At 45.2% G+C, this 18,357-nt stretch overlaps 1 protein-coding gene across 1 annotated transcript; it reads left to right on the top strand.

Annotated features, from left to right (window-relative positions):
- The first annotated feature begins 5,240 nt into the window (after window positions 1-5,240).
- LOC146199558 (uncharacterized) lies at window positions 5,241-10,542 on the top strand. Its single transcript, XM_084592147.1, has 2 exons — window positions 5,241-6,165; window positions 8,156-10,542. The coding sequence occupies exons 1-2, from the start codon at window positions 5,241-5,243 to the stop codon at window positions 10,540-10,542; spliced, it is 3,312 nt and encodes a 1,103-aa protein (XP_084448273.1).
- The last annotated feature ends 7,815 nt before the right edge of the window (window positions 10,543-18,357 follow it).

Here is an 18,357-nt window from a genome sequence, read left to right as displayed (position 1 = left end):
TCAAACGAAGCACAGGGTTCATGCATTGAACAGTCACTTTAGAGCTTCCTTTTCCAGGTCCATTCTATAATGATGCTGATTGCAGCACTAAATAGTTAATTTTGCCTTATGATTTTTTTCTGGAGAAAAGTTCGCAGATGCATTGTTGAGATCAAGGACAGATTGCCATTTCAACGGTTTCATTGCGGATATCTTGGAGCGAAGGAAATCGCACTGCGAAATAAATCTACCGGGCGGCATTAGCAACGTTCACGTAGAACTACATTCCGCAATGCCACTGTAGTGTCTCTCGATTCCGAGCTGTGAAAAAGCAAACAACCCAGAGATAAAAGTAACAGAAAAAGCGATGGCAGATTACGAAATTTCCCAGCGTTCCGAAAACTACCCCAATGATTCCCAAGAAATGGCTATTGCGCCCAAACTACCGGATGGAACAATGCCAGCGAGCTTCCTACATTTGTTTCCATGCGCAGCCGAGAGCAGCTATTGTGCGCGCCTTGTACCGGCGGCTTTTAATGTATTCGCAAATGCATCAGTCCTGGATACTTTCCCGGAAACTTCCTGCATACTTTCATTAGCGTCACGCAGTAGAGAGGATCCCACACGACTCCATAAGAGCAACCAAACGTAAACATGTGGTTCGTAGGAAGCTCTTCTTTTGTCTTAAAATCTCTTTCACGCAATATTTATCGTCCTTGATACAAGTAAGGAATCAAGCATATACTTGAGAAATGTTGTAGGTGGTTTGAGAAGTTAAATTTTGAGTCGCTCCGGGGGGCTTAATCCAAGTTCGCGCACTGTAAGCTCCACACCTTTTTAAGATACTGCACTGCAATTATTGTGTGTGCGTGCGTGCGTGCGTGTGTGTGTGTGTGTGTGCGCGTGTGTGCGTGTGTGTGTGCGTGCGTGTGTGTGTGTGTGTGTGTGTGCGTGTGTGCGTGTGTGTGTGTGTGTGTGTGTGTGCGTGTGTGTGTGTGTGTGTGTGTGCGTGTGTGTGTGCGTGTGTGTGTGTGTGTGTGTGTGTGTGTGTGTGTGTGTGTGCGTGTGTGTGTGTGTGTGTGTGTGCGTGTGTGTGTGTGTGTGTGTGTGTGTGTGTGTGTGTGCGTGTGTGTGTGTGTGTGTGTGTGTGTGTGTGTGTGTGTGTGTGTGTGTGTGTGTGTGTGTGTGTGTGTGTGTGTGTGTGTGTGTGTGTGTGTGTGTGTGTGTGTGTGTGTGTGTGTGTGTGTGTGTGTGTGTGTGTGTGTGTGTGTGTGTGTGTGTGTGTGTGTGTGTGTGTGTGTGTGTGTGTGTGTGTGTGTGTGTGTGTGTGTGTGTGTGTGTGTGTGTGTGTGTGTGTGTGTGTGTGTGTGTGTGTGTGTGTGTGTGTGTGTGTGTGTGTGTGTGTGTGTGTGTGTGTGTGTGTGTGTGTGTGTGTGTGTGTGTGTGTGTGTGTGTGTGTGTGTGTGTGTGTGTGTGTGTGTGTGTGTGTGTGTGTGTGTGTGTGTGTGTGTGTGTGTGTGTGTGTGTGTGTGTGTGTGTGTGTGTGTGTGTGTGTGTGTGTGTGTGTGTGTGTGTGTGTGTGTGTGTGTGTGTGTGTGTGTGTGTGTGTGTGTGTGTGTGTGTGTGTGAGCGAGCACAAGCATGTTTGGTTTGAGCTGGAGTCTGCGTTCTCATGTGTTTGTGTATGCACTCCGATCAAGTCATGATTCGTGTAATTATTTCGTCTTTGTTCAGTCAGAGACGTCTTCCTTGGTGGACTGTGCGCTCACATTTAGCGAGGCCAAGCAAGCAGGTAATCAGTGTTGCATATTCTTCGTGCTTTTCCAAGACTTTGTTTTCCAGCTAGTGGTAGTTTGCACGCTTTGAGTGCATGACTTTTCCTTGAACGCACAGAGGGAAATGCTCCATACTCAATAAAGCGAAAATCTTGTGCCGCCATGAATTAAATAAATTGCGGACAAGATTAATTTCGTTATAGCATGCCAAGACGTGACTTATGCCGCAGTATATCTTAATCGATTTTGGCACAATTTACGCAAGATTTCTTTCTTGCGTGTAACCTTTCGGCTGAAATATCTTGTAAAAAAAAAACGACGTAAATGTTTCTAGGAGCTGCAGAATATACTTCGCCTTAGACATAGATCTGTGGCAAATAGAATTTTCAATATTACTCTATCTTCTTTTTCTGCAATAATTAATCTTTAAAGGTTATGCATGCTGGTAACTCATGCAACAACATTTATTTAACAGAGCATAACAGTAGGCTGGATCGCTCATTTATTGCATGTGCAATGATTAAGTTTACTTTAGGTGGCATCTATGCGGTTTTATTTACTGTATATTTCAGAATCTGCTTAAGTAATAGCATTACTTGACTATGTTCACAGATTTTTGTCCGGAGACTGCATCAGCAAAATCGTGTCCGCAGGAGTTGTGAGTAATTGAGCAGTGGTAGAGGTTAATGAGTAGTGTCAATCGATAGAGGTTGATGTATTAATATGTTAATTTAGTATATAATGACAGGAAAAATGTAAACGTTGTCCGCAGCAGTTGTGAGTAATTAAGAAGCGGTAGAGGTTAATGTGTGGTGTCGATAGATAAGGGTGACGCAATGTTGTGCCAGAAAAGATAATTAGGTCAATAAGTTAATTAGGTAATAACTGGAGGCAAAACAGGCAAAGTCGTGTCAGCAGCAGTTATAAGTAATTGGGAAGTGGTAAAGGTAATGAGCGGTGTCGCTCGATAGAGGGTGACGTAATGCTTTGTCCGAAAAGATAATGAGGTCAGAAAGGTAATTAGGTAATTATTTTGAGGCAAAAAATGAGAAAGTAAAGGCGAAAATGGTCTGCTGAGCCAATGGCTTGGCGTCACATTTGAATGCATGAAATACTAAACTAGTTAATTAAATCAGTCATTCAAGGTGACGTGAAGGGTGTGATGTCAGGCAACCTGAAGTCGAGCCAAAGAAGGGCATAGGAAGAAATTGGCGCTCAATTTGAAAGTACCAAAGACTAAAATGGGTAAACAAGAAGGTAATTATTATGGCGTAGACGATGTGACGTCATGCAACCGGAAGTAGAGCTGAAAAAGGGCATAAAAAGGGAGTGGCGCTCAGTTTGAATCCACCAAAGACTAAAATGTGTAAACAAGAAGGGGACTAATCAGCCAGAAGAGCATCTGTTCTTTCTCATTACTCCAATGCAGATTCTGCAATGCTATTTAATTTTTGTGTGGTGTATTGTGTATATGTTAAAAAGTGGCATCGGCTGTAGGGCACTCCGTTGTGGTGGGCTACATGATTTCAACCTGGGATTCTTTAACGTGCACAAACACCGCGCAGTGGCGGATATCTTTTGTTCCGCTTGCATGAAGTGCGGATGTCGAAGCCGGCATCGAACCCCCCTCTTCAGGGTCAGCAGTTAAGAGCACTAAAGACAGTGACACTGCTACAGAGCCTTGACCGCAGCATCAAGCCTGTGCTTATGTGCTACACAGCCTTAACCGCAGCATCAAGCCTGTGCTTATGTGTAATTCGTTTTGGGCATTGTATATGTAGAAATATTCAGTACCGAATATAACGCATTCGTTATTTAATTATAGTGTAAGGTTGCACCATATTGCATTGCACCTTAATAAACGATGCAAAGCATTCCTTTAGCCAGTCGCCGATCCTTTGCGGTAGATTGGCTTTCCTATGGCAGTGCTATAATGTTACAGACGAGGAAGAATAAATAGCAAATAGAAACCATGGATGATGACATGAGATATATCGTGAGTGCTTATCCATGACAAATTTTGGCTAAAAATGAACTTCTATTAAAATCACAGGAACTGTTGTCAAGCTATCAGTTAAAGGCACAGGAGGAATTCTGAGATATAATTTTGTTACTAGTCGTAAACGTTTACCATTCTCATGAACATGTGCTTTACAGAACGCTGTCATAACCCAGTTGCATCAGGGTTAAATGATGTCTCGAAACACTTACATCTAAAAACTATACTAATTGTCGCATGCCTGAGGCAGTGATATCGTTATAAAGACAATATTGTACTACCCATGTCCTTGTGCTATGAAGGTGGGCATGAGTCGTACGACTGGAAGCATTAAAACTGCAGATAAATATTTTAAAGCCCCAATACACCTCAAAGGAAGCACCCAAATCCCAATGTTTAACTTCTATGAGCTCGAATTACCCGCATGTAGACAAGACTTCATTTCGATAATAATGCCAGCCTTAGAAGTGTAAGCAAGGCTTTCTATATCTTGTCTTATTCCTCTCAGATATCACCATTGAAAACAATGATCTAAGGAAGGTCTTTGCAGCTTCAGGCATATATAAATGCAGGGATCTGGGTTGCACTGCGTCATAAAATCTGTCTTTTCGTCACAATTTTTTTTTTTTGCTACAGTCGTTCATGTGCACTTTTTGAATAAACTCTTTGATACACTTCTGCGTCCATAGGGCACCAATCTCGTTTAGACTGTACAAGCACTTGGAAACCATTCACTTGAACATAAGACCGAGTTTTTCACTTTCGCAGGTCGCACAGCTTCCGTTGCAATCGTGCGAGCTTTGCCCCAGTTTTTTTTCTCCGTTCCAGTAATTTATTCACTGACAGAGCTTAAAATTTGGACGTTGTCATGTACAAACATTGGCTAACAATGAGAATACTACAAAACTGATAGGCTAAGCATGTCCGCCTCTGAATTCGCAATATAGACAGCAGGCTGACAGTTGTCAGTAAAGCATTTTCTGATTGGTTTATTTCATCCAGGGACTTCAGGTGGTAATCACCTTCTATCTTTGTGTCCAGTTCATTACATAGCGTGCGTTCAAAACAGCGTTCATGTGCTCTTCGTTGTTTCTCTGTATAAATCACTATCGCCTAATTTTGCTTATATCCGCTCAGATGGCGCTCAATGTCGAAGGGCAAATGTATTGTTGCGAAACCGAAACCGAACAAGACAGCCCCGAGTCGACAGACAAGCCAAGACGAGAAGGCTTCAAAGACAAAACCAGGGAGAGACGCTTGGGGCGTCAGTCGTCTGCTGTAACCAAAAATAAACGGATGTCGTTTGTGCTCTGTTACGAAGTTGTCTGATTTAACGAACGCGACATAAAGATAAAGTTGGTGCCGAAACCCGGGATGTACGCCGCGACCTAACGAAGACAACTGCCAGTCCTGGAGGCGACTAATAACGAAGAAAAAGCCAATTTCTACCCCGAAGCCGCCGCCCAGTGCTACCAGAGTACAGCGACATGGAACGACACAAAGCGAAGAGAACGGCTCTTCGGTCTCAGGTGACCCGCCTCTTTTCCGATATTGACTCCTACATGAAGAGCCGCATGGACAATGTAAAAGAACTCAGTGTTTTGTTGGCGAGACTTAGCGCTCTGCAGACCCAGCTGAACGAAGTTAACGCCTCTGTCGAGACGCTAGTGCCAAAGAAAGAAGCTGAGCAGGACTACGAGGAATCTATCGAGTATGGCGACCGGGTCGTTACATACATCGCGAAGCTCCAAGAGGAAATTAAAGAAATTCAAGGAAAGAGGCAGCCGAAAGAAGCATCACACCCCAACGACGCAGCCACGACGAACGGGGTCTGCCAGGTGAAGCTTCCAAGGTTAGAGCTCATAAAATTTGACGGCAAAGAAGTGTCATGGCAAGAATTTTGGGAGCAGTTCGAGCAAATGATTCACAAAAACGACCGTCTGACGACCTTGGACAAATTCGGATACCTAAAATCGGTGGTGACAGGCGAGGCAGCGAGAACGATACAGGGCCTCCCTCCCACATCGCAGTGCTATGACGACGCCATATTGCTGCTCACCAGACGTTTCGGCAAAGCGGACGCCATCGTGCAAGCGCACATGCGTGCGCTCTTGGACCTCGAGCCTGTGCGGAGCGCCGAAGACATACGCTCCCTCCGGAGGTTATACGATACCCTCGTCTCTCGGATCCGCGGCCTGCAGGCGCTTGGCCAGGAGCAGGAAACGTACGGAACACTGCTCTTCCCCCTCGTACAGCGCGCTCTGCCGAAAGAATTATTGCTCGACTTCCATCGGACCGTGGCGAGGGAGGAGGGGTCGGAAGCCATAACACGGAGCCCGGCCGGAGGAGGAATTCCGCTGCGGGACGACGACGCACCGGGAGAGTCAACAGAAAGAGAAACAGCTACAAAAGGTACGCTGTCATTACTTACCAAGCTTGTTGACTTTCTGAGGATCGAAGTGCAAAGCCGCGAAAACCTGGTTGCGCAGCAAAGTATGAGTAAGAAGCAGCAGGCGTCAAAGCCGAAGATGTTCAGCCCAGCAGAGAGTAAAAAGAACAGCTCTGGAACGAAATTTAAATCATCAGCAGCTCTACTTCACCAAACCGCAAATCCAAGTTGTTTCTTTTGCAAGGAGAGTGACCACGAAACTGCCGCTTGCTGTGCTAGCATTCCATTAGAAGAAAAGAAGAAAATGCTACGATCGGGAAGACGTTGCTTTCGTTGCGTGAAACCGAGTCACCGAGCTAACGAGTGCAGAAGCAAGATTAGATGCACAATTTGTGCAGGAAGACACGCGACAACCATGTGTGATTCGGAATTCACCCATCCGAAAGTCAAGGCTAATGTGAACGATGTGACGACTGTCCCCGTGAACTTGCAGTCTACGTCAGAAGTACCTAAACAGCGAGAAGTGATGCTACAAACGGCAACGATATTGTGTGTCGGCGAACGTAAAGCCCTCTACTTACGTGCTCTCTGTGACAGCGGAAGCCAACGGTCATTCATTACGGAGAAAGCATCTGCAAAACTCGGCTGTAAAATTGTTGGAAAAGAAACGCTGAAAGTTGGTGTGTTCGGCGGACACCAGTCAGAACGAGATTTCAACAGAGTGCTGGTGTCGCTAACCGCGCACAATAAGAAGATGTATTAGATCGAAGTTCTTGAGACCAACATAATCTGTGAGCAAAGGATCCCGATCCCTGACCTCAAGTTTAAAGAATTACTTGGATCCCTGACTGCCGCTGACATAACCTGCGATAACGAAAGAGGTGACGTAGACCTGCTTATCGGCTCAGAGCACTACTGGGAACTTGTAACGGGAAGAAACAAGAAGCTCAACGGGAAACTGCGAGCAGTGGAGACACCCTTTGGGTGGTGTATTCAAGGCTCAGTAGGGTACAAGACTCGTGACTCGCAATGCATGCAAATCACTGCTCTTCGCGTATCACTTGCCGAGAGAGAAGCTGCAAACTGCTTGGAACGATTCTGGACTCTCGAGTCGATCGGAGTCACGGATGATGACAGCTGTGCGGAGCACAAGCTGCTTGATTCTTTCGAAGAGAATATCAGGCGCAATGGTTCTAGATACGAGGTAGCCCTTCCATGGAAGGAGAATATAGATTTAAGTGACAACAAGGAAGTTGCTGAAAAACGCTTGTCACAACTGACAAACCGACTTCGAAAAACTCATCTCTTGGAGGAGTACGACGCTGTCATCAGACAGTATTGCATGGAAGGCATAGCTGAACCGATAGTAGAAAAAGAGGAAGAGGGAAAGCTGATCTACTACATGCCCCATCAGCCGGTTTTTCGGGAAACGAGTAATACAACGAGATTGCGAGTAGTTTTTGACGCTTCATCGCATGGACAGAGGGCAAAATCCCTGAATCAAAACCTCGAAAGTGGTCCGAATTTGACAGCCGACCTTGTAGCACTGTTACTAAATTTCAGAAGCCACAAAATAGCTTTGGTAGCCGACATTGAAAAGGCATTTTTGCAAATTGAGATCAGAGAGAACGACAGAGATGCATTGCGCTTTCTGTGGCACCATGCAAAACCGGATGCAAATGGAGCAACAGGCAAGATACAGACTTGGAGAATGAAGCGAGTTCCCTTCGGAACCACCGCAAGTCCTTTCTTGTTGACAGCGACTCTCCAGCATCGTTTGAATATAATGGAACGAGACTATCCGGAGACTGCTTCGCTACTGGCGCAGTGCTTGTATGTGGATGACGTTTTAACGGGAGCAGAAAACGAAGACGAAGCGCTGAAGATTTATGAAGAAGCTAATATTCAGCGCGGCATCTATGAAACTGCACAAGTGGGCATCCAACAATCCGGCATTGAACGAGCGATTTGTGGCGGATGACTGCGAAGCAAGGCAACTCGGGTACCTCCCAGGAGTTCTCAAAGTGCTGGGATTGACGTGGAACCCAAGCACAGATAACCTGACATTCACCCCACTGGCAAGCGATCCATCCGAGCCAGGTACAAGCACAAAAAGGTCTGTGCTCAAGACTACGGCGAGACTCTATGACCCACTTGGATGGCTAGCTCCATTCACCGTCAGGGCAAAGGCTTTATTCCAGGAGTTGTGGCAGAGAAATGTGGAATGGGATGATATCCTACCGACGGATCTGGACACGAAGTGGGTGCAGGGGTGTGCGGAACTAAACGAATTGGAAAGAGTTCAAGTGCAGCGGTGCTACAAATCCGACACTGTCGAGCCTACCACAAAAACAGTCCTACACGTGTTTGCTGACGCCAGTCCTGTGGCATACGGAGCAGTGGCCTACATTTGCGTAACAGATGCGGAGGGGATTACAACTTCGAGCATCCTAATCAGCAAGTCAAGGGTCGCCCCGATTAAACAACTGACTCTGCCAAGACTGGAACTGATGGCGTGCCTCTTGGCTGCCAGACTGAATCAATACATTCTGAAGAGCCTGAAAGAGCCACCGCAAACGACATATTTCTGGACTGACTCGATGATAGCACTGCACTGGATTCTAGGAGAGCCGTCGCAATGGAAGCAATTTGTGAAGAATCGCGTAATGGAAATCCAGCGTCTTACCGATACCTCCGCGTGGAGGCATTGCCCAGGGTCAGAAAATCCGGCGGATATCATGACTCGTGGAGTTACAGCTGATCAGCTTGTGGAGAGCTCAGCCTGGTGGGAAGGAACGCACTGGATGAAGGCTACGGAAAACGCTTGGCCACAGATGTCTTCGCTTCCAAGGAACATTCCGCCAATAGAGGAAGAAAGACGAAGCGTAGAGGTCCTTCAAGCGACGAATACCACAGAAGTTCCCATGCTGTTGGACACAGATCGATACAGCAGTGCCACACGACTGTTCCGAGTGACTGCATGGGTATTTAGATGCATCAAGAAGTTGCGACGTCTGAGCAGTGACAAGGGTCCATTGACGGCGGTTGAACTGAATGAAGCCGAAAAATATTGGATACGGCAAACTCAGCGAGATGACCTGAAAAGAGAAATTGAGTGCGTGAAAAAAGGCGAACGCTTTCCCGCAGACTCGCCACTCAGAGACATTCCAGTGTTTATTGACAACGATGGTATCATGCGCATAAGCGGCAGACTTCAACAAAGCGGCAAGCCGTACAACGAACGTCATCCAGTTGTACTGTCAAGTCGACATCGACTGGCAGAACTGCTCGTGCGTCAAGCACATCAGCAAGTGCTTCACGGTGGAGCAAGAGATACTCTGGTGCAGTTGAGAGAGAGGTATCATGTTGTGCGAGCCCGTCAGCTAGTGAAAAGAATTATCAAAGGGTGCATAACCTGTCAGCGCTACAATGCCCGTCCAGCCACTGAAGTGACAGCACCGTTTCCAACTGATCGAGTGAACGAGGCTCAACCATTTGAGGTAACAGGAGTTGACTTCGCGGGACCACTTCTTGTTAAAGGAGAAAACTCGCTGCACAAGTCCTATATCACACTGTTCACCTGCGCTGTAACAAGAGCGGTGCACCTAGAGCTCGCAAAAGACATGTCCGCAGAGTCTTTTCTGATGACCCTCAGACGTTTCATCTCAAGACGAGGTATACCTCGGGTCATTTACAGTGACAACGCGCTTTCCTTTAAGAAGGCCAACAGAGATCTCCTTTATTTATGGAGCTCTATCCGAAAACCAGAAGTTCTTGACTACGTCGCAAAAGCACGAATCGAATGGAAGTTCATAGTGGAGCGCGCCCCATGGTGCGGTGGCTTTTATGAGCGCCTCGTCGGATCAGCTAAACTTGCGCTCAAGAAGGTGATCGGATCCAAGTTTCTGACCTTCGACGAGCTAACTACTGTACTGGCAGAAATTGAAGCAGTCTTAAATTCTCGACCTTTAACTCACGTCTACGACGAACCTGGAGAACCGGAACCCCTTTGCCCTTCATTCTTCTTGACGGGAAGACGCCTCACATCGCTGCCTAGCGTGGGGAAAATCGAAGCAGATGAGGTCAACGTATCAGTTCACAGACTATGGGTACGACGCCAGCAGACTACAGAAGCCTTCTGGCGCAGATGGACAAGAGAGTACCTCGAGGAATTGGGAAATGTGCAAAAGAAGAATGAACGCCAAGGAAAAACACCAAAGGAAGGGGATTTGATACTCCTTCGTGATGGCCTGCAGCCACGGCAACAATGGAAGATTGCAAGAATTGAGAAATTGTTTCCGGGAAGAGACGGAAAGGTGAGATCGTGCCTGCTGAAGCTACCTGGAGGATCATTTCTCAAGCGACCAATCCAACTCTTGTACCCCCTGGAAATCACGTAAAAGAAGAAAAATGACAAGTCATTTTCGGGGGGGGGGGGGGGGGAATGTGTTGCGAAACCGAAACCGAAACAAGACAGCCCCGAGTCGACAGACAAGCCAAGACGAGAAGGCTTCAAAGACAAAACCAGGGAGAGACGCTTGGGGCGTCAGTCGTCTGCTGTAACCAAAAATAAACGGATGTCGTTTGTGCTCTGTTACGAAGTTGTCTGATTTAACGAACGCGACATGTATAAAGCAACGCCAACAGCCATAGCGAACTTTGAGATACTGCGTTTCATTAGGAATGCTGCTTTTTGAAGAAGAAAAAAACTGCTTATTTACTTTCGTATATTTTATCTGTAGGATTTGCAGCCGCTCTCTATGATTGGATGCAGGTTAAATGTAACGTGCTGGCAAACCATGGCGTCGACTTTCGTTGATGGGCTGTGACAGTCAAGCGTGATGCGGGGCGTCGATATTCAATATAATTTGATTTGCCGGCGCCCAAGTTTCACTGACATAAGTAAAAATCGAGTACACTTGACGAAGGCCCGACATTTTTGAGGCACTTCTCACGCATTCCACTAACGGCGGCAGCTGAGATCGCAAGCACTGGCTGTCCACACTGCGGTCTCATCAACTCGAACTCATTTCTTGTCTCTTTTTTGCTCGAAGGAACGCTTGTGCCTTATTTTTATACAGGCGCTCACATTTCAGATTCCACCAGGTTTCCCTCAACCCATTTCAGGTTTTGCACTAGCATAAAGATTGAGAGTGAATCCTTGCATCAGATTTGATGCCATAGACATTGCATTCAGGCTAACGCTAACTGCAGCGTGGACTACTGAAACCACGTGCACAGGAAAAACTCATTTACCTCCGTATCCAACCTCCTGTCAAGCGGAATGCGCCATAGCACGTCATTGAGATCATGGCATCGCAGAAGTGGGTGATTCGGGCGGAATATCTCCTAAATTGAAGCTCTCAGAGTCGGTGCCAGAAAGCGCAGTGGCCTGTGACTTGCGAGTCGGCTGAGTTCCTGAGTCCCGACGTGTGCACTCGCTTCCTATGAATGTAAATTACATTACACTTTTTCGCAACTCTTTGCCTGCACAAAGGGAGAAAACTGCATTAAGTTCTCTTTGGTACCGTCCGTGATTGGTTTCTGTAAGCTTTTTTTTTAATGTCACGTTCTCTGTGCTATTAACGGTTACCTGCGCTTAAAAGCTCATGCACTTGTGCATGTGCTTGAATCTCTTCGAGTATATAGATTAGATCTTTTTTATTCTTGAACGCAGGCTGCTAGCGCGCTACTGGATGGATGGATGGAATATTGGAGCGTCCCCTTTGAAAAGGGGTGGTAGAAGCTGCTACCATGCTCATGCCCCCCCCCCCCTACATCTTAATATTTTAGATTGGTTAACTATACCATTATTCCATTTATTGAATGTTTATTTATACATTACTAATATTATGTCACTTTTCTGCTTTTAAGCCACCAATCTTCCAAATGTTTTTTGCTAGCTTTCACCGCAGGTTCATTCACCCGGCCACTGGTATCTCTAAACCCCAGAGCTTCAGGAAGAGTTACTGCGCCTGCATCAACTTCAGGATAGATACCATAGCATTCGAGTATAATTTGGGTCATTGTTTCTGTGGAATCACCACATGCTGCACATGTGTTATCTTCCCTGTTAAATTTCTTTTTGTAGTTGCGTGTTCTAAGACACCCTTATCTACCTTCAAAAAATAGAACACTGCCTCTTGAGTTATCAAAATAAGCTTCCTTCCTGATCTCCCTTTTTCACTTTTAGTATAGTTGAACACTCTGTTTCGTTTTCCCCGAATTTATCCAATTTTTACCTTCTGTGTTTTTCACCTGTTCCTTAACGATCTTTATTTCTTCGTCCTTGTGACCAGCATACTTACTGGCTAGTTTACTAGTCCTTTTCCTCCATTTGAGTCAATGCTTTTTAGGTATAGGTATTTAAATACATTAGCTGCCCATCTATTACTGTCCAGTTTCCTCAGGCGTTCCTCATATAATATTTTACTCTGAGCTTCCCGTACTTCGAACTATACCTAGCCCATATCTGCCTGTACCACCTCATTTGTGGTTTTGCCGTGTGCACCCAGTGCTAATCTTCTGACGGCTGTCTGATTTACTTTTATTGTCGACTGCACCTCTGATTTTAGGTACAGAACCCCATTTTCGAAAGTAAGCCCTGGCACCATAATTCCTTTCCAAATACCCCTGAAAACCTCATACCTGTTTTATCCCCACAATAACCTATTCTTCGTTATTCCAACATTTCTTCGCCCTTTTGCCTTAAGTAATTCTTCATGCTTTTCAATGTATGCTAATCCTTTGTTTAAGCATAGCCCGAAATATTTATATTCTGCCACTCTGAGTAATTCAAGGCCTTGTATTTTAGTACCCTGCTCAGTTGAGCCGATGAACATCATCAGACCCGAATTAACTGCTGCAGCACTGAAGCCTAGAGCGTCCCCTTCGTCTCTCCGCAATACCTAACCAGAGCTTGCAATTTGTCCTGACTCTCTGCTAGCAGCACAATATCGTCTGCATACATTAAACCGGGAAGGCTCTGCTCCACAGCATTTCTGACTAATCTATATGACAGGTTAAAACCTAGGTTACATTCTTGTATCCTCCGTCCCATATTTATCATAAAAAGCATGAACAGCAGCGGTGATACAGGACACCCTTGTCTTAATCCTTTGCATACCTTGACAGCTTCCGTACTTCTTATCCCTTCCCATGTAATTTCTACTTCGTTATCTCGGTATATTTCCTGTAGGAACTCTGTTATCTCATGTCCAATCCCTTCTTCTTTTAATATGTTCAACAGGAGTTCCCTGTTTACGATGTCGTACCCCTCGTTCATGTCCAGGAAGGCCAAATACAAAGGTCTATTTTCCCCTCTAGATATTTCGATGCATTGGTTAAGCACGAACAGGCTATCAACTCAGCGCCTACCATTTCTAAAGCCTTTCTTAAGTTCTCCGACAATCTTGTTGCTTTCTGCCCATGCTTGCATCTTTAATTTCATCGCCTGCATGGCCAACCTGTATATACCAGATGTTATGGTAATCACCCTGTAGGATTTTATGTGCATCCTTTGTCATTTTCCTTTATAAATAAAATTCATTTTAGTCTGCCGCCACCTGTTCGGAATTTGTTTATTCGTTATGACTGTTTCCAGAGCTTTTAACAACGTTTCCTTACTTCTTGGACCAAGTTCATTAATCCGCTCGATCGGAATTCGATCGATTCCTGTAGATGTGCTTTTACGAATATTTTTTTCTGCCCTTTTCTAGCTTAGATTGGTCAATTCTAAGCTTCTTTGTATTTTGCTACCTTGTGTTGCTTCCTGATTGGAGGAGATTACCCTATCGTCGCTCTTAAATGACTCGGCTACAACGTATGTAATGTAGTTCACTGCGTTGTCTCCCTTTAAACAAGTTCCCTCGTTATCTTGAAACCAGTTCCGCTTTCTTTGATTCTTTTTACCTAGCCAGCTTATATGGTTCCATAATTTTTTTGGTCCGACTATAGTGGCATCGTGTATGTCAGCCATCCAGCGAACGGTAGACTGCTTTATTTTATTTTGGACGAGGGCCTGTACATCAAGTTTCTTGTGTTAATATGATTCCCATTTTTAGTCTATTTCTTCTTGAGATATCTGTGCATTTTTTGCCTCTCAATGTTCTGTTGAAGCTGCCGGTTCCCTGATTTTCTTATTCCACCAGCTCCGTGGCTTCCTCTTTCCATTCAAGGGGTTTACTACTTTAACCTCCTTACTTTTTATCCTTATGAGTAGTTCAACCTGTTTATAATCCCACTCTTCCATGGACCGTTTCTTTAATGCTTCCTCTATGTCTTCTGCTGTCTGCGCTATTTAAAAATTGTTAAATTTTGCTTTTACGTTTTGTATACGTTCCATATCTCTTTTAATCAGGGGCCCCATCTGTAGACTAATACGTAATCATAACTTCTCAGACTACACTCCCTTTCTTCGTCTATTTCCATTTTTGTGACCTTATGACTCTGCGACATCAGACAGTATCCAATGGTCGTCTGCCTATTGCGGAATTCCCACGTGATTTGTCCCTCGCCCCCCCCCCCCCCCCCCCCCCCCATTTTGTTTCTCTATTTACAATAACTAGGTCATCTCACTCAGAGAATAGCTCCCCGTTACAATCGTTGTATCCATCCAGATCGTCGATGAGGCCGTTTATGTCCCCCAGTAGAATAATTTGGCCGCGTCTCCAAACTGGCTTATATCGTCACTGAGACATTCAACGAGATGCTTGTTTTCTTGCCTGCCTTGGTATCCTGTTCCTAAATAAACTACCCCTAGCCATGTCGTTATGCCGGCAATTGTTCCTGATAACTTGAACAAAACGTCGCGGGCTAGTTGCAGATATGATCTTTGCAAGATTATTTGATTCTTTGCCAATTTGATCCTTGGTCTATCAACATGTTTACCTACCTCTCCCCCCTTTTTTTCCGTTCTCGTTCTGTTGCACCCTTCCCAGACGTAGCCTTCTATAAATGGCGTATCTTCAAGATCCCTGAGATGAGACACGCTTAGAGCGTACACATCTATTTTGTCATCCTTCAACTGCGGTTCTATCTCTAGCCATTTCGCTCTTTTTCTACCTTCTTGCATGTTTATCCAGCTGATCCTAGTGGTAAATTTCTTTTTTGTACTTTTCTTCCTCGACTTCCTCCTTGCCATTTTGTAGGTCTCAGCCTGCGTTATCACGCTTTCTTCTGCTTCACTTCCAACTACTCCTGCGCACGGAGCCCTCGCGGACCCCCTAAAAAAGCTACAGCCCTGCCTGCCAGGCGCCAGCTGATCTCCGCTCCCACCCTTCTGTTAAGATGAATGCCATCTCGCTGAAAAGCCCTACCAAAACCTGCTTTATGTACCTCCCTGTTTACCTCAACCACTTCGAAACGCTTCTCCAGCCTTAACTTTCTTATGTCGTAATTATCTGTTACCACGTCCTTTTCAAGCTTACCGTTTGTTCCTAGCACCTCCGGTACTGTGCATACAATTATCTGCGCTTGCTGTGTTATCGCCCTGATATCGTCAACTCCCTTAGCTAAACTTTCCACCACTACTGCAGCGTCACCATTTAGGACATCGTTCAGCCCCGCGGCTACAATTACCATATTGCGCTCTGCGGAATTTTTCAACTCGCTATTTTTACTCTCCTCTCTGCGCTCATTGTCATCCCTGGGAAGGTTCCAACTAACACTCGCTTATCACCCTTTGCACGTTCCATGATATCTCGCCTGCACCTGCTCATGTTGAAATCCCCGGCGATAAGCACCTGGGCATTCTCTCTCTTTCCCAACTGTTGGCTCCTGCTTTCGGTTATGTGTGTCTCTCTGTCTGGGATTTTCATTCTGCCTTACTTCTTCCTTTTTTCTCGACTTCTTAGTAGCTGCGTCTAAATAACTTTGTCAGTTCGGCTCCGCCTGAGCTACTTTGCTTATGCCTTCCATTCCAGTGCTGGTCCTAGCCACGTGGCCTGCAATGAAATGTTCGTCCTCGTTGTTTTAAAGGACAATGTCGGCAAATTTCGTTTCCATTTAAGGAAGCTGTCCCAGCAGTTTCTGATTTTCTGCCCCTAATAAACCTACTTCATTTTTTAAGGCTTCCACATGACAAGTGCGCGGGCACCTCGCTACAATACGTGTTCGTGAGCAAGCGTTCTTCAATTATGTTGTTAACGTGCTCAACCAGATATGAATGTAGGTGCTTGCTATAAGAGTATAATAGCGATTTGAAGCCGACTGTTCTTTCGTTTACGTGATATCCGAGGGTAGTCTGCTATGCAGGTGACGAACTGGAAATCACCGTTTATTTAGCAGTTATGTACTGAGGTTTTATTTTAATTTTTGTAGCTGCCCTTCACATTTGCTAAATGCGCATATTTTACTTTTATTTTATTTTTGATTCGTGCTCGAGGATGCGTGTTTTTTTTTTACTGTAACTGGATCAGTGAGCTTCGCCCTTAGGCAAAACGGCTTCGTTATTGATCGTCAGTGGTTCATATGTGGCTTTCTTTTACCGTTCCTTTAAGGAAATATAAGCACGCCCATCAGCAATATAATATTTTTTTTTCGTATTTCAGACCACTGTCGGCGTTGAAAGCAATTAAGCACAGTTAGTTTCTGCCTGACACGCAACAAATTAACACGATTTTATTACAGGCTGTGGCGCTGGCCCAAACAGCAGCGCAGCGCTTACTCACAAACCAATAGCTTAGAAAAAAACTATTTCTCGTCTTGTGACTGCAGAAATCCGGAGATCTCTTTACTCTTTTATTATTTATTCAAGATTTATTACGAATAGAAAATCGGTGTTGTGCCCCACAGCGGTGGCTCAGGAGTTAGGACTCCTTATTACTTTGCCCGAAGACGTAGGTGCGACATCAACGACCGTCGCGCTTCGATGAAGGTGACGTAGAAGGCGCCTGTGTTGTAATATCAGCGCGCATTTAAGAACCCCAGCTGGTCTCAATTTTCGGAGCACTCCCCTACGGGATGCATCATAGCCGATGTCATTTTGGGTTACTAAACTTCATATACCACACGTAAACTGAGTTATGCTCCTGCTAGCATTCCTTTGCTCTTCCTCCTTTATTTTTGGCATGCACAAATACGTGCAGGAATTGAAAATATGCATTATGCCTGCCATACAGGCTGAACCATTATTAGGCACTATATAGATATTTAAGGCATAAAAAAAAATTACCTATGGTTAAGGTTATGGTTAAACCTGGAGTTATGCGAGAGCAATCAGCATCGATATGCTACGAGATGGCAGTTCGGCGCCGAGTAAAATTTCTAGTCAAGGTCATTGCTGATGAGAAGTGGGAACACACAAAGTGTGGCTGCTTGTTTTCATTTTTCTAACGTTGCTAAACTACAGACAAACACAGCAGTTAGGTTGTTCACCCATCAGGTGTCAAGTTCTCGCTCTGCTTCTGATCTGAATAGAACAGTCGGGCGACCGTCCTGTGATCAGTTCCGTCCGCGTCGCCGGGCCGGAAACCCCACACTACGGCGATAGGCGATCGTTTGTCCTGCCGACGTCGTCGCCGGTGTAATGCGGCAGATCAGTGCGTCGATAAGCTAAGGAACCTAATCACACAGAACATCGACTGTGACCGTGCCTTAACTATGCCGAGGGAAACATATCTCACTACAACGTTTTTGTGTTCATCAAGCACTTCTGCATTACGCACGACCACTGTGTCAATTGTCCACACTCTAAAAAAAAAAGGTGTGATCTTAGTCTTTTTGGGGGGTAAACTGCTTGTCGCTGAGCTAACACCTTTTTGGGGTAAGGTTACGCTGTGTCTTGGAAGACTAAGTATTTATACCATTGCATGTAGTGTAACATTACGCTTCTGGTAGCATAAACTTGCACCTTCACAAGCAGTGTAACTGTATTCTACCTAGGCATAACGTTGCACCTTTCATAAAGGCCTATCTTTTAGTCTGTCGATGGCATAAGCATACCCTTGCATCAAAGGCGCAAGTTTGCACCTTGACAACGTAAGCTTATCCTGTATGTACAGGTGCAAAGTTACCATTTTAGAGTATAAATTTATATTACGACAAAGAGCGCAAAGTTTTGCACCTTTATGGTGCAAGCTTATACCACCAGGAGAAGGATAACATTGCCCTCCAAGCAGTTTAAAGTAATGCCATATTACATAGGGTATCTAAGCATCATCTTGTGGTATATATATGCTATCCACACAAGAGTACTATTACCAATCTGCATCGTA

This window comes from Amblyomma maculatum, chromosome 2 (assembly GCF_055883805.1).
Source record: "Amblyomma maculatum isolate TAMU_Amacu chromosome 2, ASM5588380v1, whole genome shotgun sequence".
Classification (NCBI taxonomy): domain Eukaryota; kingdom Metazoa; phylum Arthropoda; class Arachnida; order Ixodida; family Ixodidae; genus Amblyomma; species Amblyomma maculatum.
The sequence above is the reverse complement of the archived record's forward strand: the minus strand, read 5'-3'. Positions and strand labels throughout refer to the sequence as shown.